Source organism: Staurois parvus, unplaced genomic scaffold, assembly GCF_062004578.1.
Source record: "Staurois parvus isolate SC_StPar_1 unplaced genomic scaffold, SC_StPar_1.0 ptg000011l, whole genome shotgun sequence".
NCBI lineage: Eukaryota > Metazoa > Chordata > Amphibia > Anura > Ranidae > Staurois > Staurois parvus.
This window is the reverse complement of record NW_028317807.1, coordinates 10,438,153-10,458,835: the sequence shown is the minus strand read 5'-3', so window position 1 is coordinate 10,458,835 and position 20,683 is coordinate 10,438,153. Positions and strand designations below refer to the sequence as shown.

The following is a 20,683-nucleotide window of genomic DNA, read 5'->3' as shown; positions in this document are numbered from 1 at the left end:
ATATTTGAAAATTGATCAGTTGAGACCCTAAAATGCCGGAAGCTGGTATGATATATGGCAATGATCAGGAGACTGGTATGAGGTATGGTGGTGATCAGGATGTTAGCATGAGGTATGATGGGGATCAGGATGCTGGTATGGAAGTGATCAGGACTCTGGTAAGGCTTATGGGGTGATCAGGACGCTGGTATGGGGTATGGAGGTGATCGGGACACGGGTATGGAGTATGGTGGTGACCAGGACGCTGATATGGGGCATGGTGGTGATCAGGATACTGGTATGGTGTATGGCGGTGACCAGGATGCTGGTATGGGGTATGACAGTGATTAGGGTGCTGGTATGGCAGTGATCAGGACATTGGTATGGTGTATGGCGGGGTTATTGTGAGTGTGGGACAGGTGCCAGGGGAAGGCTGCTTTATTTATTAGGATTACAATGGGCAGTGGTCAGGGACACAGGAGAAGTTATAGGGTACAATGTGGTGACTGATACAGCAGTCTGTGAGTGTACATGTAGCCTGACAGAGACAAAAGAGAGAACCGATCTTTACTTTTACTTTCTAGTCATAAAAGAACCCAGAGCAACATATAAAGAACTACAGGCCTCACCTGCCTCAGTTAAGGTTAGTGTTCATGATTCAACAATAAGAAAGATACTTGGCAAAAATGGCATCCATGGGAGAGTCCCAAGCCGAAAGCCACTGTTGACCAAAAAGAACACAAAGGCTCATCTCGCATTTGCCAAAAAACATCTTGATTATCCCCAAGACTTTTTGGCAAATATTCTATGGTCTGATGAGACAAAAGTTGAACTTTTTGGAAGGTGTGCGTCCTATTACATCTGGCATAAAACGAACACAATATTTCATAAAAAGAACATTATCCCAACAGTCAAACATGGTGGTGGTAATGTGATGGTCTGGGGCTGCTTTGCAGTTTCAGCTTGCCATAACTGATGGAACCATAAATTCTGTGCTCCACCAGAAATGTCAGTTTCTGACCTCAAGCGCACTAGGGAGAAAAACATTACTGTTCACCGACTTTTGTTTGCCTGTGAGGTGAGAAAAGCAGAACAAGAATTTCACATTGATATCCACCAACAACACCTACAACCGCTAAAAAAAACAATAAACATAAATCACATCTGCTTAACTCTTTAACCACAAATGGCTTCTAAATGTATGAGTAAGAAAAAATATACTGTTTTGTCAGATGTTTACTGAGTGTGCACGTGAGGGTAGCAATCAAATTGTGACTAGACTTCTGATAGCCAGGATACACTCTATTTAGTGGACATTTGATAATAATGGCATTCAGTAAAAGATATTGCTTTTAAGAAAATGATCTAAACATCTTTTTAGGTTAAAAAAGATGAAAAAGTTGTGCATGTTTATATGTGTCAAAGTGCCTGTTGGTATGTTGCTGCGTTCACCATCTGTAGCCCTGTCTGCAACAGCATGATGTTTATGTTGTTTTGTAGTGTCTTACCTAATTTATGGGCTGATCTTTGCTCTCCTGCACACCTGATTCTGATGTGAAAAGTTTTGCTTTGTTGGCCAGGCATTTATTAACCCCTGATTGATTAATTGACAAACAACCACAACACCCTTCACAGCACAAAAGCTAGACCACCTTTATGGAGCAAGCACATTGCTGGGGATCACATTACTAGGTTTTTTTTTTCTTGTAGAAGTGATTCTTTGAACAAGTGATGCACTTCAGGCTCTGCACTTTAGCGACAGCAAATCAGGGTCGGCAACAAAACAATATACAATCAGGAACTTCAGGAAAACAGGTAAGACCATACGGCACTTGAGCATTGCAAGAGCCGGGTTTAGCCCAACTCCTGACAGGCGCTCCTGGGTCCTAGTGCTTGCCCGGCGCCGTCATTGGTGACAGGCGCGCCTGGGTCCTAGTGCCTGCCTTCCTGTACGTTTTGTCAGGATTCTACGCATGTGCAGATTCGATCGCTGTGGCGATCTTCCCATTCCCTGACATTGCCCCCCCCCTTACGGGCAGCCTCTGGATGCCCACCCAATTCCTCCTTTGAGGCTGGTTATGTAGGAATTTCCGCATTAATCTGGGGGCATGGACGTTTCTAGGAAGGTTCCCACGAGTTTTCCTCCGGCCCATAGCCTTTCCACTTGATTAAATATTGTACCTGACCACCCCGCCTCCTACAATCCAAAATTGCTTCCACCTCAAATTCTTCCTCCCCGTTGATATCTATGGCTTCTGGAGGTGTACACCTGTGGTCTAAAAAGGGGTCTGGAACTGCAGGTTTTAACAATGATACATGGAAGACTGGATGTATCTTGAGGGATTCAGGGAGAGCCAGTTTAAACGCTACTTCGTTAATCTTGCGCTCTACTTGGAAGGGCCCCACAAATTTGGGTACCAATTTTCTGGATGGGCAAGTCAGTTTTAGGTTGACAGTTCTCAGACCAATTCTCCCTTTCTCCTCCTGTCACAGAACCTTTTACTCTCTGCTTGGGCCTTAGCCATTGTTTCCTGTAATAACTTGTTATTGGTATTAAAGAATTCTAAGGTTCCTGGGCTGCCGGGACTGAGTTCTCAGGAACCAGGTCTGGCAGGAAGGTAGGATGGAACCCATAATTAGCGAAGAATGGAGATTGGTTGGTGGCGGAATGATTCGCATTATTATATGCGAATTCCACCATGGGTAGAAGTGTCAGCCAGTCATCCTGCAGAAAAGATGTATAGCATCTCAGATATTGGTCAAGCGTCTGATTGGTTCTGTCTGTCTGTCCGATTGTCTGGGGGGTGATATGCTGACGAGAAAGATAACTTAACCACTTGCCTACCAGGCACTTATACCCCCTTATTTACAGGCCAATTTTCAGCTTTCAGCGCTGCCGCACTTTGATTGACAATTGCGCGGTCATGCAACATTGTACCCATATGAAATTTTGATCATTTTTTTCTCACAAATAGAGATTTCTTTTGGTGATATTTAATCACCACTGGGCGCTTTACTTTTTGCACTATAAATAAAAAAAGTGCAAAAAATTTGAAAAAAAAAAAGTTTCTTTGTTTCTATTATAAAATTTTTCAAACAGGTAATTTTTCTCCTTCACTGATGTGCGTTGATGAGGCAGCACTGATGGGCACTGATAGGCGGCACTGATGGGCACTGATAGGCAGCACTAAAGGGCACTGATAGGCAGTACTAATGAGGTGGGATGGATAGGCGGCACTGATAGACAGCACTAATGAGGTGTCACGGATAGGCGGCACTAATATGCAGCACTGATAGGCGGCACTGATAGGTGACACTGATGATGGGTACTGATAGACGGCACTGACTGGCATCACTGCTGGGCACTGACTGGCGGCACTGACTGGCACAACCGCTGGGCACTGACTGGTGGCACTGACTGGCAGCACTGCTGGGCTGCACTGGTGGGTGGCACTGGTGGGCAGCACTGGTGGGTGGGCACAGGTGGGTGGCACTGGTGGGCACAGGTGGGTGGCACTGCTGGGCACAGGTAGGTGGCACTTCTGGGCACAGGTGTGTGACACTGCAGAGTGGCACAGGTGGGTGCACTGCTGGGCACAGGTGGGTGATCTGCTGGGCACAGGTGGGTGGAGCTAGTGGGAGCACTGCTGGGCACAGGTGGGCAGAACTTGCGGGTGGCACTGCTGAGCACCGATCATCAGGGCACTGATCATTAGTGCCCTGATGATCGGTGCCGATCCCCGCTCTGACAACTGCCGGTTCTCGGCAGTACTTTCCTCACGATCTGACAGCATGAGGAAAGTGCAGCCGAGAACCGGCACTTGCATTTCCCTGTGATCAGCGTGTCATTGGACACCGCTGATCACGTGGTAAAAGGCCGCTGTGATTGGCCTTTTACCACATCATGTGATCAGCTGTGTCCGTAGAACACAGCGATCACGGAGATCGCCGGGTGCGCGCCCCCTGGGGCGCGCAGGAGAGCGCGTTCTGGGAGGACGTCATATGATGTCCACCCAGAACTGGCCGGCCGCAGTGCAGCCGTCATTCGGCTATCTGCGGTCGGCAACTAGTTAATCTCCAGCCCCTCACATAGTGCTTTCCAGAATCTGGAAGTAAAATGCACTCCCCGGTCCGAGACAATCTCTTTTGGCACTCCGTGAAGCCTCACAATCTCTTTAATGAATACTTGGGCTGTTTCGGAGGCCGATGGTGTCTTGGCTAGTGGAAGAAAATTGGCCATTTTAGAAAGGTGGTCCACTACCACAAAGATCACGGTGTGATCTCGGGAGGGTGGCAATTCAACAATAAAATCTACAGAGATCATACTCCAGGGTCGGGCAGGTATTGGTAAAGGTTTCAATAGGCCCCAGGCCTTGTCTCTGGTGGGTTTATTTCGGTTACAGATGGGGCAAGATTTCACATAGGCTTCACAGTCCTTGGCCATGTTTGGCCACCAAAATGTACGTCGTGTCAGATCTAAGGTCTTATGTATCCCAAAGTGTCCCGCTAGGGGATGGTCATGGCAGAAACCTAACACCAGGGACTGGACCTCCTTGGGTACCACGACCTGTTCCCCCCTCCAAGAAAGCAGCAGGGAGACTCCAGGCAGGTCAGGAACCCGGTTGGAAGCAGCCTGCAATTTAGACAATAGTTCTGCCTGCAGCAATAGAAAGCTACCTGCCGGCAGGATGGTGTCTGGCTGGGGCATCTCTCTAGGATCCTCAAACATCCGAGAAAGAGCATCAGGCTTAATGTTCTTTGACCCAGGATGATACGTTATGTGGAGATTAAATATTGCGAAAAACAGTGCCCACCTGGCCTGGCGTGGACGGAGGCGTTTGGCTGTTTTCAAATACTCAAGGTTTTTGTGGTCAGTATAGACCAGAATGGGGTGTAGGGCCCCCTCTAGCAGATATCGCCATTCCTCCAGAGCCGTCTTAATGGCCAGTAACTCCCTATCCCCAATATTGTAATTCCTTTCTGAAGGGGATAGCTTCCTGGAAAAGAAAGCCACTGGATGCATTAGCTCCTTGGAACCCTACCCTCTGTGACAATACCGCTCATACAGCCACTTCCGATGCATCTACCTCTAGTATGTAGGGCAGTGATGCATCAGGGTGGCTCAGAATGGGAGCCGTTGTGAACAGCTTTTTCAATGCCTCAAAAGCTGCCTGTGCAGCTGGAGTCCACTGAAAACATACTCCTACCTTGGTGAGCTGGGTAATGGGCGCTACCAGGCCTGAAAAGTTCTTAATAAATTTTCTATAAAAATTGGCAAACCCAATGAATCTCTGAACTCCTGTCAAGGTCCTACCTTTTCCTAGAGGTTATTCTGCTCCATGTGCTGGCATCCATCTTGGGTTTCTGCAGAGCATGGTGGGAGTCTTTTATGCCTTCAGGCCTTTGCGGTCCATCCCCCAGAGGGGTGTGGTTGATCACATATAAGCCTTTTGTCCGCACGTGCTCTTTGCATTCATGTCTTGTGTGTTAGTGTTGCAACAGCTCTGTTTATATTCTCGTGACTCTCCTGGAATCTGACTCGGCTTTTGACTAGACCATTCTCTGCGTTTTCCTTTGATCTGACCTCCCATTGCTGAACCCGGCCTGTGACCTGTTATTCTTGTCTACTGTTCTGTACCGTTTGTCCCGTTGTTGTCGACCCGGCCTGCCCGACTACGCAATTGTCTGTTCTGGTTCCTACCAGCTACACGCCATTGGCGGCAGCCATTACCACAGCTGGGGTGTCTCAGGGGCCGTGACCTGGTTCCTGGCTGCGTCAAGTCCATCCCCACCATCAGGGGCCCTGGTGAAGGGCAGCCTGGGCTCCGCGCCCTGGGGGACTCTGGTCTGTGGGTGGTGGTTGTCGTCAGTCAGTGCGTGACCCTGCCACTAGGCCTGCCTGTCCGTTCCACAGCTCCTGCCCTGACAACTCCCTTCTTATCCGTGGGGGCAAGCCATTCCAGGATGGCCGAGATTTTTTGTGGATCCACAGCAATCCCCGTGGTGGAGATTATTAGACCAAGAAATTAAATGCTTTCCTGCTCAAAGCAGCATTTCTCGGCTTTAGCATAGAGGCCATGCTGACGGAGACGTTCCAGTACACTCTTAACATGTCCCCGATGTGCTTCCAGAGATGAGGAAAATATCAAGATATCTTCCAAATAGACAATGAAAAAAATATTCAGGAAATCCCTAAAAATGTCATGTCATGACAAAGTGCTGGAAGGTAGCTGGTGCATTACATAGCCCAAAAGGCATGACTAGACACTCAAAATGTCCGAACCGAGTGTGGAACGCCATTTTCCACTCGTCCCCCTCACGTATCCGAACCAAGTTATAGGCACCTCTGAGGTCCAACTTGGAAAAGATGGATGCCGTCCTCAACCTCTGAAACAACTCTTGGACCAAAGGAAGGGGTAGCGGTTCTTGACTGTAATCTTTTTAAGGTCCCTGTAGTCAACACAAGGTCTCAGGGAACCGTCCTTCTCAACAAAGAAAATCCCTGCCCCAGCCGGTGATGTGGAAGGGCGGATAAATCCCTTCCAGAGGCTCTCGTCTATGTACTCTTTTAGTGCCCCTAGTTCCCGTTCAGATAGCGGGAAAATGCAGCCGAAAGGGATCTCGGAGCCTGGGAGCAGATCGATGGGGCAATCATATGCCCGATGTGGGGGAAGAACCTCTGCCCCCCGTGGACTAAATACATCCAGGAATTGGTGGTAGGCCGCAGGCACCATTTGAGCTAACTCAGCCTCAGGGCTTACAGCAAACAGGGCCGGTGTATCTAGTGATGCTCTAGGTAGACAATGTTCCTGACAGTATCGTGAGTAGAACTGGACTGGCCCGGTCTTCCAGTCAATTTGGGGTTCGTGAGCTCGTAGCCAAGGGAACCCCAGAATAACTGGAAATAGAGGGGACGCGACGGCGTCCAAGCGGAGAAGCTCCTGGTGATATCCCGCCACCGTGGTGTGTATAGGAAGGGTCTCCCAATCTACCGTCCCCGATTTTATTCAAGACCCATCCGCCAGGAAAATATTCACCCCATGTTCTTTGGCGAGTAACGGTATTTGTTGCTGGGTAGCGAAACCGAGATCGACAAAGCAACTACAGGCCCCGGAGTCAATAATAGCCATCACCTGTATGCTTCCTCCGGGGAGCTGAAAAGATACAGGTACAGCCAAGTGAGTGGGGTTGCCTGCGCACGCAGTAGATATATTAGAAGAAATAGAGGAGGACTTACAGTATTTCTCCGGACAGGAACGCACCATATGACCTGCTGCTCCGCAGTACAGACACAGGTTATTTGCCCGATGCCTCTGCCATTCCTCGGTAGAAAGAGTAGGCCGCATCAAGCCAAGTTGCATAGGCTCGGCTCCCTCTGATGGCTCTGGGCTCCGATTACCGACACTGACCCTTGGCATGACTGGTACTCTTGGCAGCATCCATGAGGTTCTCTGCCCCTGACTGGACCTCTCCTGTCTCCTTTCCCGCAGTCGGCGATCGATTTGGATGGCCCGATCGATTAGATGCTCCAAGGAGTCTGGGACTCCTATTCTTGCCAACTCGTCCTTCAGCGGTTCTGACAGTCCCAACCAGAATTGGTGGCGTAAGGCTGCATCGTTCCACTGTGTATCTCCACTCCATTGTCTGAACTCAGCGGCATAGTCCTCCGCTGCCCGGCGTCCCTGTTGTAAGGAATAGAGAGCTACCTCAACCGAGGCAGCTCGGTGCGGGTCATCGTACAACTGTGCCATTGCCTTAAAGAAGGTGGTGACAATACTCAAGTGCAGGTGGTGGGTTTCCATCAGGCGATAAGCCCATCCCTGGGGTTCACCCTGCAGTAAGGATATAACAAATCCCACCTTCACCGATTCGGAAGAGAAGGTCCGGGGTTGCAGGTCAAAGTACAGCTGGCAGGAGTTTTGGAAGGCCCTGAACTTCCCTTGGTCCCCATTGAACCGCTCAGGGGTCGGTACTCTTGGCTCTGACGGAGGGATAGTAAATGCTGCTCAGCGGCAGGCCCCGCTGAACCCGTGGCCGGAGGCGTACCCACTGTGCCTGAAGTTGTGGGTGCCGGTGCGGCCAAGCTCTGGACCTGTCCCTCCAGGTGCTTGTATCCCTCTTCCAGGGTCTTCACTGCTCGTGTGAGTGCCGCCAGGTGTTGGCACATCTCTTCCCAGGGTGAAGGTCCTCCTCCAGACTCTGACATGGCCGTATGGTTCTGTCAGGGATCCAACCGCAGTAGCCTCTAGCACTCCACAGACCGGATTCCCCCAAGGCGCGGAATCTAAGCTCCGACCTGCTTGTTCACCAGGGCCCCTGATGGTGGGGATGGACTTGGAACAGGCCGAGACCAGTTCGCGGCCCCTGGGTTCACCCAGCTGTGGTAGAAGCACCGTTGGAGGTGTATAGCAGGTGAGGGTCTGATGTGAGGAGGTAACAGGAGCGGCGTCGGGCAGGTAACAGTGGTGGCGGCGTAGTACAAAATCAGCGGGCAGAGGGATAAACAGGTCGTTAACAGGAGGTCAGAACGTACAGGGTTAAGCAGGAGAATGGTCAGACAAGCCAGGGATCAGAGCAGGAGACGGACAGCAAATCAGGGTCAGGCAGGGTCGGCAACAAAACAATATACAATCAGGAACTTCAGGAAAACAGGTAAGACCATACGGTACTTGAGCATTGCAAGAGCGGGTTTAAATACCCCGCCCAACTCCTGACAGGCGCTCCTGGATCCTAGTGCTTGCCCGGCGCCGTCATTGGTGACAGGCGTGCCTAGGTCCTAGTGCCCGCCTGCCTGTACGTTTTGTCAGGATTCTACGCATATGCAGATTCGATCAGTGCGGCGATCTTCCCATTCCCTGACAACCTCTCTGTTGCCTTTGACACAATGGGCCACCCCTTCCTCCTCAAAAAACTCCACTCCTTTGGTCTCCATGACTGTACTCTTTGCTGGTTCTCATCCTACCTATCTCACCGCTCCTTCAACATCACTTACAATTTTACTTCCTCCTCTTCTCTTCTTACTCTGTCTGGGTTCCCCAAGGTTCTGTTCTTGAACCTCTCCTATTCTTGATCTACACTTCCTCCCTGGGTCATTTGATAGCATCCCATGGTTTCCAATACCTTTTCTATGCTAATGACTAGAGATGAGCGAATCGAACATGGCGAAGTGGAATTCGTTTCGAATATTGGGAAATATTCGATTCGCGCCGAATCCGAAAATTAGCCAACTTCGGATGCACGAATCGAATTTTCCCAAAAATGGCGGCGACATGTGTGGCGATGGAGCGGGGATCTCTGGGAAGGCGCGCAGACAAGGCGCGCTGACCCATAATGCATTCATTCATGACATGTGATCGCATTAGCCAATCAGCAGCCAGCCAGCCAGCACTGTGTAATGGTGGAGCTATAAATTGCGGCCATCTTACAATTCTCCATTAGCCTCCGGTCATTCAAGAGAGACAGACCTGTCTGTATTAGGGACAGAGTTAGGGCCAGAGAGACTTTAGGGCCACAGAATCGTTACTTAGGGACACAGAATCGTTACTTAGGGACACAGAATCGTTACTCAGGGACACAGAATTGTTACTCAGGGACACAGAATTGTTACTCAGGGACAGACACAGAATTGTTACTGAGGGACACAGAATTGTTACTGAGGGACACAGAATTGTTACTGAGGGACACAGAATTGTTACTCAGGGACACAGAATTGTTACTCAGGGACACAGAATTGTTACTCAGGGACACAGAATTGTTACTCAGGGACACAGAATTGTTACTCAGGGACACAGAATTGTTACTCAGGGACAGACACAGAATTGTTACTCAGGGACAGACACAGAATTGTTACTCAGGGACACAGAATTGTTGCTCAGGGACACAGAATTGTTACTGAGGGACACAGAATTGTTACTCAGGGACACAGAATTGCTACTCAGGGACACAGAATTGTTACTCAGGGACAGACACAGAATTTTTACTCAGGGACACAGAATTGTTACTCAGGGACACAGAATTGTTACTGAGGGACACAGAATTGTTACTCAGGGACAGACACAGAATTGTTACTCAGGGACACAGAATTGTTACTCAGGGACACAGAATTGTTACTGAGGGACACAGAATTGTTACTCAGGGACAAAGAATTGTTACTCAGGGACAGACACAGAATTGTTACTCAGGGACACAGAATTGTTACTCAGGGACACAGAATTGTTACTCAGGGACACAGAATTGTTACTCAGGGACAGACACAGAATTGTTACTCATGGACACAGAATTGTTACTGAGGGACACAGAATTGTTACTCAGGGACACAAAATTGTTACTCAGGGACACAGAATTGTTACTCAGGGACAGACACAGAATTGTTACTCAGGGACACAGAATTGTTACTCAGGGACACAGAATTGTTACTCAGGGACACAGAATTGTTACTCAGGGAAAGACACAAAATTGTTACTCAGGGACACAGAATTGTTACTCAGGGACACAGAATTGTTACTGAGGGACACAGAATTGTTACTCAGGGACAGACACAGAATTGTTACTCAGGGACACAGAATTGTTACTCAGGGACACAGAATTGTTACTCAGGGACAGACACAGAATTGTTACTCAGGGACACAGAATTGTTACTCAGGGACACAGAATTGTTACTGAGGGACACAGAATCGTTACTGAAGGACACAGAATTGTTACTCAGGGACACAGAATTGTTACTGAGGGACACAGAATTGTTACTGAGGGACACAGAATCGTTACTGAGGGACACAGAATTGTTACTGAGGGACACAGAATCGTTACTGAGGGACACAGAATTGTTACTCAGGGACAGACACAGAATTGTTACTCATGGACACAGAATTGTTACTGAGGGACACAGAATTGTTACTCAGGGACACAAAATTGTTACTCAGGGACACAAAATTGTTACTCAGGGACAGACACAGAATTGTTACTCAGGGACACAGAATTGTTACTCAGGGACACAGAATTGTTACTCAGGGACACAGAATTGTTACTCAGGGAAAGACACAAAATTGTTACTCAGGGACACAGAATTGTTACTCAGGGACACAGAATTGTTACTGAGGGACACAGAATTGTTACTCAGGGACAGACACAGAATTGTTACTCAGGGACACAGAATTGTTACTCAGGGACACAGAATTGTTACTCAGGGACAGACACAGAATTGTTACTGAGGGACACAGAATTGTTACTCAGGGACACAGAATTGTTACTGAGGGACACAGAATCGTTACTGAAGGACACAGAATTGTTACTCAGGGACACAGAATTGTTACTGAGGGACACAGAATTGTTACTGAGGGACACAGAATCGTTACTCAGGGACACAGAATTGTTACTCAGGGACACAGAATTGTTACTCAGGGACACAGAATCGTTGAATTAAAGAGTATGTCAGACAACACGCAGAGGAGTGGCAGAGGAGGCAATGTTTCAGGAGCGAGCAGACGTGGCAGCAGAGGAAGGGGTCGAGGCAGCACTAGTCACAGCCAGAGGCCAGTGCTCCCGGTGTCATCCAGCGGTCGTGTCTCCACCGACAACCCTGCCGTCATCGATTGGTTGGCTCGGTCGTCTTCCTCTTCCCAGGTCACCTCTGACACCTACAGCCAACGGTCAGTGGGTACGTCAGACACAACCGTTAGTTGGCATGGCCCGGGAGCAAGCCCACTGAAATCACGTGTCCTCTACCTGCCCCTGTCCTTTGGTGTTCCCTCACCAAGCGAAGTATCGCATGCTGTGGGCTCAGCCCCACTGTACAGTGAGGAAGAGCTAACAGAGGGCGGTCAGGAACGGGGGGAGACATCTGCCTCTTCAGCAGCCAGGCGAAGAAGTACTGGCGAGGAGAGTGGCTCGGTAGCCGGTCTAGAGACAGGTCTGTCTCCTGACCCACACGCAGCCGAGGGGGCTAGTAGTGAGGCGGAGACCCTAATTGATGATGATGAGGCTGATCGCACTTGGCAGCCTCGTCGTCATCTGCCAGGCCCGTAATCTGCCATGGGCCCCCGTACCGACTCCTCATGCTGCTGTCAGGCCCGTAATCTGTCATGGGCCCCTGTACCGCCTCCTCATGCTGCTGCCAGGTCCAGAGTGTCTCATGGGTCCCTGTACGGCCTCCCATTGCTTCTGTCTCCATCGCCACACTCTGCCATGTGCCACTTTCAGGTCTCCTCACACTGCTGGTGGGTTCCATTTTGTCATAGGGTGCTGGCAGATTACGGGCCTCCCATTGCTGCTGCCAGGCCCGTAATCTGTCATGGGCCCCTGTACCGCCTCCTCATGCTGCTGCCAGGTCCAGAGTGTGTCATGGGTCCCTGTACGGCCTCCCATTGCTGCTGTCTCCATCGCCACACTCTGCCATGTGCCACTTTCAGGTCTCCTCACACTGCTGGTGGGTTCCATTTTGTCATAGGGTGCTGGCAGATTACGGGCCTCCCATTGCTGCTGCCAGGCCCGTAATCTGTCATGGGCCCCTGTACCGCCTCCTCATGCTGCTGCCAGGTCCAGAGTGTGTCATGGGTCCCTGTACGGCCTCCCATTGCTACTGTCTCCATCGCCACACTCTGCCATGTGCCACTTTCAGGTCTCCTCACACTGCTGGTGGGTTCCATTTTGTCATAGGGTGCTGGCAGATTACGGGCCTCCCATTGCTGCTGCCAGGCCCGTAATCTGTCATGGGCCCCTGTACCGCCTCCTCATGCTGCTGCCAGGTCCAGAGTGTGTCATGGGTCCCTGTACGGCCTCCCATTGCTGCTGTCTCCATCGCCACACTCTGCCATGTGCCACTTTCAGGTCTCCTCACACTGCTGGTGGGTTCCATTTTGTCATAGGGTGCTGGCAGATTACGGGCCTCCCATTGCTGCTGCCAGGCCCGTAATCTGTCATGGGCCCCTGTACCGCCTCCTCATGCTGCTGCCAGGTCCAGAGTGTGTCATGGGTCCCTGTACGGCCTCCCATTGCTGCTGTCTCCATCGCCACACTCTGCCATGTGCCACTTTCAGGTCTCCTCACACTGCTGGTGGGTTCCATTTTTTCATAGGGTGCTGGCAGATTACGGGCCTCCCATTGCTGCTGCCAGGCCCGTAATCTGTCATGGGCCCCTGTACCGCCTCCTCATGCTGCTGCCAGGTCCAGAGTGTGTCATGGGTCCCTGTACGGCCTCCCATTGCTGCTGTCTCCATCGCCACACTCTGCCATGTGCCACTTTCAGGTCTCCTCACACTGCTGGTGGGTTCCATTTTGTCATAGGGTGCTGGCAGATTACGGGCCTCTCATTGCTGCTGCCAGGCCCGTAATCTGCCATGGGCCCCCGTACCGCCTCCTCATGCTGCTGCCAGGTCCAGAGTGTCTCATGGGTCCCTGTACGGCCTCCCATTGCTGCTGTCTCCATCGCCACACTCTGCCATGTGCCACTTTCAGGTCTCCTCACACTGCTGGTGGGTTCCATTTTGTCATAGGGTGCTGTATGGCCTCCCATTGCTGCTGCCTCCACTGCCACACTGTGGCTCCACACTCTGGTTTTGGCCCCGTGACTGCCCAAATGAGTGAAGTGTGCGGTGATTCTAAGATCGACGGCACTCATCTGCATGTCACACTGACTGACAGTATTATTTCTCTTCCCCAGCAGACTCCAAGGGCATTTAAATTAAAGGTACAGTGTTCTGCACTAATATAAAGGCTCTCTGAAGCCTAGAAACACCCTTTTTATAAGTTAAATTCGCAGCGAATATATTCGACTCGAATCAAATTTATTCCGCGAATTCGCCGAATCTGCCGAATCGAATTTTTGAATACTTCGCTCATCTCTACTAATGACACCCAAATCTATCTCTATCCCTCAGCTCACCCCATTAGTCTCCACACGCATCACGCATATCAGTCTGGATGTCACTCCACATCCTCAAACTCAGTCTATCCAAAACTGAGCTCATAATATTTCCTCCTCCATGTGCCTCTTCCCCTGACTTCTCTGTCAAGATCGATGACCCGTCCCTGCATGCCAAGGTGCAAGGTGTAATCCTGGACTCTAAACTATTCACATCCAACCAATGTCCAAAGCTTGCCACCTCCACCTATGCAACAGCACCAAAGAGGCCTCTTCATAACCAATGACACAACAAAGCTCCTAATTCACTCCCTGGCCATCTCTCATCTCAACTACTGCAACTTCCTTCTCATTTTTTTGCCTTTACATAGGCTATTCCCTCCTCAATCCATCATAAATGCTGCTGCCAGACTTATTTACCTTACCAACCATTCAGTATCTGCTACCCCTCTCTCTCACACAAATCCTTCCACTGGCTTTACGCTCACCCAATGAATTAAATTCAAAATACTAACAAAAACTTACAAATCCATCCACAACCCAGCTACATCACTAACCTAGTCTCGAAATACCAACCTAATCGTTCTCTTAATTGCTCCCAGACCTCCTGCTCTTTAGCTCCCTTACCACCTCTTTCCATGCTCGCCTCCAGGACTTCTCTCCCATCCTAGCCTCTCCCATCCTGTGGAACTATCTACCCTAATCTGTCTGACTCTTACTCTGTCCACTTTTAGACGATCCCTGAAAACCCTTCTCTTCAGAAAGGCCTATTCTGCCTCCACCTAACAACTGTACTTTTATTTTCTCTATCAGCCCATCCCCCACAGTTATTACCCTTTGTGTCTCTTGACCCTCCCTCTTAGATTGCAAGCTCTAATGAACAGGGCCCTCTGATTCCTACTGTATTGAATTGTATTGTAATTGTACTGTCTGTATTGAGCTCTCTAACAAATAGACAGTAATTGCTGAGCAAATGACTGCCTTCACATCCTACTGAAACATTCTATGGGTCTATTCTATTCTGTCTTTGAACCATTTTGCATCATATGTAATTGGATTTGTAAATTTAAATTTTTCAAAAGTGAGCAACAATGAGCAACATTAAAATGTATTATGAGCATGATATAAATGGATTCTTGTACTCCACTGTGTCTGGTAGACACAACAGTCACAGACTGGGCCACTGCAGGCTCCTGAGAGCATGCACAAGCGGCCAATGAGGCAGCGGCTGACTCTGACAGATTAATGTACCTGTCACTGACAGGTACATGAATCAGGTGGAAGTACTGACAGTTTTGGTGTGGCAGCCTGACAGAATTCTGATGTCTATAACACCCTTCATTAATTCCCCCTCTATTTTCCACCATGTAAATCTAAGGAGTCACTCACACTTGTGGCAGCCTTTGTTGCCTCTCTAAAAAGTGATTTGGGGTGGATCAGAAGATATTTGACAGGCAGCTGGAAGGCGATATGTTATCACCTCCCCACCTGTTTTAACTCTGAAAATCCTGCACCACTGCATTGCGGACACATGCATTACACAGAGTTGTAGAGTGGTTACCAACATAGGGTGTAATTTTTGCCATGAAACAAAGCAATTTTTAGCCAAGTTATGAATTTGATTTTAAAAATGAATAAAGTGACAACTGATGGCCAGATGCCGCTTCACTTATGAGTACTCATTTCTGGTATTTCTTCAGAAATAGACAATTCCACTGATCTTCCATATACCCTTTTCCACTCAGCAGTTCCTCCCTCCGACCCCTTTGTCTTTACTGTGTCTGGCAGTGACATAGAAGTTGGTGGGAGGAAACACTGATAGCACTGGGAGCATGGATAGAAGAATGACATTGTTGCAGGTGTCTGATTCTACCTATCGGTCTTATGCTTAACACAAATTAGACTGAGAGGGGAAAGTTTGTCAATGTAAGCCAATTGTACTCTATTACAATGCTTCCATTTTACCATGTTTTCAAGCACAGGGCACTGGAGGGTGAGCTGAATAGGCATCTTACAATAGGGCAGAAGCAGAAGGTGGACCTTATGCGGGTTTATTTACTAAAACTGGTTCACTCAGAATCTCGTGCATTTCTGCATGGAAACAAATCAACTCCCAGATTTTATTGCTTATGCTATGCACAGCTGCACCAGATTCCAAGTGAACCAACTTTAGTAAATCTCCTACTATCTGTGTAATGGTTCTGTTTCATTATCTGGCAGTCAAGTGACAAAGGAAATTAAATGCTGCAATAGTGAGTAGTGGTGCTATCACCCTGAATTTTCAATATGTTAGGGATGTAGAGCTATTCACCCTGAGGTCATCACAGAGGACAAGGGGCCACTCTTTACATCTGGAGGAAAAGAAATTTAATCTCCAAACATGGAAAGGTTTCTTCACAGTGAGAGCTATGAAAATGTGGAATAGACTCCCTCAAGAGTTGGTTCTGGCCAGCTAAGTGAATTGCTTTTAAAAAGGCCTGGACTCTTTCTTAAATACACAGAATATAACTGGATACTAACATTTCTAGGTTGATCCAGGGAATATCCAATTGCCTCTCGGGGGATCAGGAAGGAATTTTTTCCCCTGCAGGAGCAAATTGGATCATGCTTTGCTGGGGTTTTTTTGCCTTCCTCTGGATCAACTGTGGGTATAGGATTATAACTTTTTTTTTAATGGTTGAACTGGATGGGCTTTTGTCTTTTTTCAGCCAGACTATGTAACTATGTGTGAATCACAAGTGTCTGACAAAAATTACAATATTTTGGAAATTGTGCAGATCAAACCTAAGTTTTCCATCTTAGCTACAGGGTTGGTTTCCTGATTTAAACTGTCAGTTAAATTCTAATTAAAATTATATTATTACAGCTCATTTGGGCATAATATCAACGATCCAGACAGTACAAGTTTATGTTGCAGCTAGATTTGCACATTCAATAATGACTTTCAATGGTGATACAGATGAAGCAGGCATACAATGACTGTATCAGTAATATCTCCATGAAATAGAAATTGTAGTAAACATGTTGCATTCAGTAGTGTTGAAAAGGGGTAAGCAGGGGTGGACTGACCATTTGGAAACTTGGGCACTGCCTGAGGGCCCGGGGTCAGTAGGGGGCCCCATGAGATGCCCCTGGTACCTTTTTCATAGGCTTTTTTGAGTTTGGGCAAGGACACAGGGGACCCATGATCCCCTATTGCCTGGGGGCCCCATGAGTTGTCAGTCCGCCCCTGGGGGTAAGGAATGTTCACTTTGCAAAGTTAACTGAATAAAGGAAAGCTATGTTCACTTTGAAAACCTAATCAAAAGTTAGGGAAATAAAAAATTATGTTTTTTGTTTACAAGTGATTGGATGATTGAAGTGAAAACAGCTTCACCTTATTCAGTAAGCTTAGTTAAGAAACACTTTGCAAAGTGAACATTTCCTAACTTTTTGGTAAGGCAATCCTGCTAAATGCATGCATGTTGACTACAATTTCTATTTCTTGAATAGAGATGATAGATACATTTATTGTATGCCCACTTTACCTATACCATCTGTAGTCAAGGTACGTAAACACCCTATTTCTTTAGTATACCAACCTCATTATATACATTAGAGACATGCAATGAGATTGGAAATCATAGAAATACAGAAAGGAGCACAAGACCAGAACTAGATAAAAGAATCCAAGATCATTTTTGTTGGTAAAAAGTCATATTAAAAATATTCAACGTGTTTTTAGGCAACATTACTTCCTCTTCATCAGGGCTCAACACAGGATACAATTTGGATGGACTTCACAAATCTATATTAGAAACAGTACTGAACTCTCTAACAAATTGACAGCAATTGTTGCGCAAATGATTGCCTTCATATCCCGTAATCGTATTGAAAATCCAATTCCAACTGTCACTTTGCTTCTTTGCACAACAAAAGTTAGATATCATATCAGTTATCACAGTTTCTGTATGGGAAGGAATACTTTTGTATATAGTTCATATATATATATATATATATATATATATATATATATATATTTATAAATTTTTGGAATTAAAATAAACACTGCAGCATGCTGCTTACTTGTCTAGAATATTTAGGAAATCATTAAGCAGGCAGGAAAAGGAGGCCTATATGGTTTTTTGTTAAGTGGGTTTCTTGTCATAGGGGCTGCTCTGTAAAATGTATATGCTCACTATCTTGGTGCAGAGTTTTAGACACCCTGACCTAATTGAACATGACAGGCAACTACTGTTACACACTGAAAAGACATTTGACATTAGCACATATTAATACTATACTGCTGACCTACACTTATAAAGATTCTACTTCCTTGGCTGTCCTTCCATTTCGGTGGCTTCGGTATGCTTTCTGAGGCACTGGATTATAACAAACATGCAGATCAGAAGTTCTGTTATCCTGTGTGCTTGTTCTGGGTCAGTGAATCAGAAAGTACTGCAGCCAGAGACAGCCAAGCAACTAGCATTTTCAGAAAGGACTTAGCAATGACAAGCCTCTGCATTTCTTGTAGTAAAAGTTCTGTTAATAAGCTGAAAGATTTAAATGTTCATTAGCCACAAACATAGATAAAAACTTCTTCTAAGATCATTCTTAGAGAAAATGATGATTTACTGGACCTGTATATACTGCAGATCAATTTGATCAATGCATGTATTAAATAAAGCAGCAAGTGCATCATTTAACAGAAACTAACAAGCAGTTGCGGCTGCTGAACAGTAAAATCTGACCGGTTGCTATAGACTACTGTCTAATCTAGCTTGGTAATGATATTCCTGGGTAGAAAAAAAGGATGTGAATATCAGGTTTAACCTCTTATTACCTATAGCTGGCTTGATGAACTGTAGTAAAAACACAAAACCAACAGTGGAAAATTCATTATAATTCCACCTATGTCAGGTGTGCAAGCAAATACATTTAATGCATCACCTTCCTAAAGAGGTGCCTTTTACCTTTCTTAAAATACATGCATTTAATTCATAATTATTAAATAATTAAACTTGATGACTTATGAACTCAGCCATAACCAGGGGCGGACTGACAACTCATGGGGCCCCCGGGCAATAGGGGATCATGAGGCCCCTGTGTCCTTGCCCAAACTCAAAACAGCCTATAAAAAAGGTACCAGGGGCATCTCATGGGGTACCAGGGGCATCTCATGGGCCCCTACTGACCCCAGGCCCTCGGGCAGTGCCCGAGTTTCCAAATGGTCAGTCCACCCCTGGCCATAACATCATTTATATATATTAGAAACAGTTAAAACACAGGTCGTTCGGGGAGTCATAATCATATAATGGTATAATTGGATAGTATAACTGATATACTTGCAATTGGAACCAAAATGAATTGACTTACCTATACACTGAACCAATGGGATCAGACCTATTGTCAGAATTATCCACAGAACCATGGCTGCATTACGTCTTAGAAATTAACTCCATGCATCTGTGGGGAATGACATATAGAACGCAAATCAGGATTTGGGTAAATCTTGGGTTATTCATTCACATATCAGTTGCGTGCAGCAGAATAGGGCCTCCACACAATGACAGCATAGTCTACTGCTCATCAGACCCCAGTGTGAATGTGACACCTGTTTCTCTCATTTTTTCCTATGCTTATCTCCGCCTCTATCTCACCGAATCTATCACACTATAGGCTTTCATTCAGCCCTGCCACACAATAGGCAGGAAACTAGGCTGATGACTTCAACTTTTCTGCCCAACAATTTAAGCAAAAACAAGACTTTATGTTATTGACAAATGATACATTTTTTTCATTTCCTCATTATTTTCCTTTTTCCAGTGAATAGCTTTTAGTTTATAAGAAACACAGCAGCACATTTTACATAGCATGAGCGTGACTTTCAATTTCTCATTTTTCTTCACATTAAAATGCCATATACACTATATTGCCAAAAGTATTGGGACGCCTGCCTTTACACGCACATGAACTTTAATGGCATCCCAGTCTTAGTCCGTAGGGTTCAATATTGAGCTGACCTACAATTTGCAGCTTTAACAGCTTCACCACTTCTGGGAAGGCTGTCCACAAGGTTTGGGAGCGTGTCTATGGGAATGTTTCACCATTTATCCAGAAGTGCATTTGTGAGGCCCGACACTGATGTCAGATGAGAAGGCCTGGTTCGTATTCTCTGCTCTAATTCATCCCAAAGGTGTTCTATTGGGTTGAGGTCTGGTCTCTGCAGGCCAGTTCCTCTACCCCAAACTCGCTCATCCATGTCTTTATGGACCTTCCTTTGTGCACTGGTGCACAGTCATGTTGAAACAGGAGGGGGCCATCCCCAAACTGTTCCCACAAAGTTGGGAGCATGAAATTGCCCAAAATGTCTTAAAGAGTTCCCTTCACTGGAACTAAGGGGCCAAGTCCAACCCCTAAAAAACAACCCCACATCATAATCCCCCCTCCACCATACTTTACACTTGGCACAGTGCAGTCAGGCAAGTATAGTTCTCCTGGCATCGCCAAACCCAGGCACGTCCATCGGATTGCCAGACAGAGAAGCGTGATTCGTCACTTCAGAGAACACATCTCCACTGCTCTATAGTCCACTGGCCATGTGCTTTACATCACTGCATCTGACATTTGCATTGCACTTGGTGATGTAAGGCTTGGACGCAGCTGCTTGGCCATGGAAACCCATTCCATGAAGCTCTCTATGCACTGTTGTGCTAATCGGAGAACCACACGAAGTTTGGAGGTCTTTAGCTATTGACAGTTGGCGACTTCTGCACACTGTGTGCTTCAGCATGTGCTGACCCCACTCATTTTATGTGGCCTACTACTACTTTTCTCCACACTTACATGCAGGCCAAGCTTTCCAGCAAC

The 20,683-nt window shown here is 47.2% G+C and overlaps 1 protein-coding gene across 1 annotated transcript in view; it reads right to left on the bottom strand.

The window, feature by feature from the left end:
- The window catches only part of CD28 (CD28 molecule), a 79,411-nt gene extending 60,016 nt beyond the window's left edge, over nt 1-19,395 (bottom strand). The window contains exon 1 of the mRNA XM_089672716.1: nt 19,190-19,395. Within this exon, the coding sequence (XP_089528842.1) occupies nt 19,190-19,244 (55 nt within the window). The 5' untranslated portion in view covers nt 19,245-19,395. The remainder of the gene's footprint in view (nt 1-19,189) is intronic.
- Between the last annotated feature and the right edge of the window lie 1,288 nt (nt 19,396-20,683).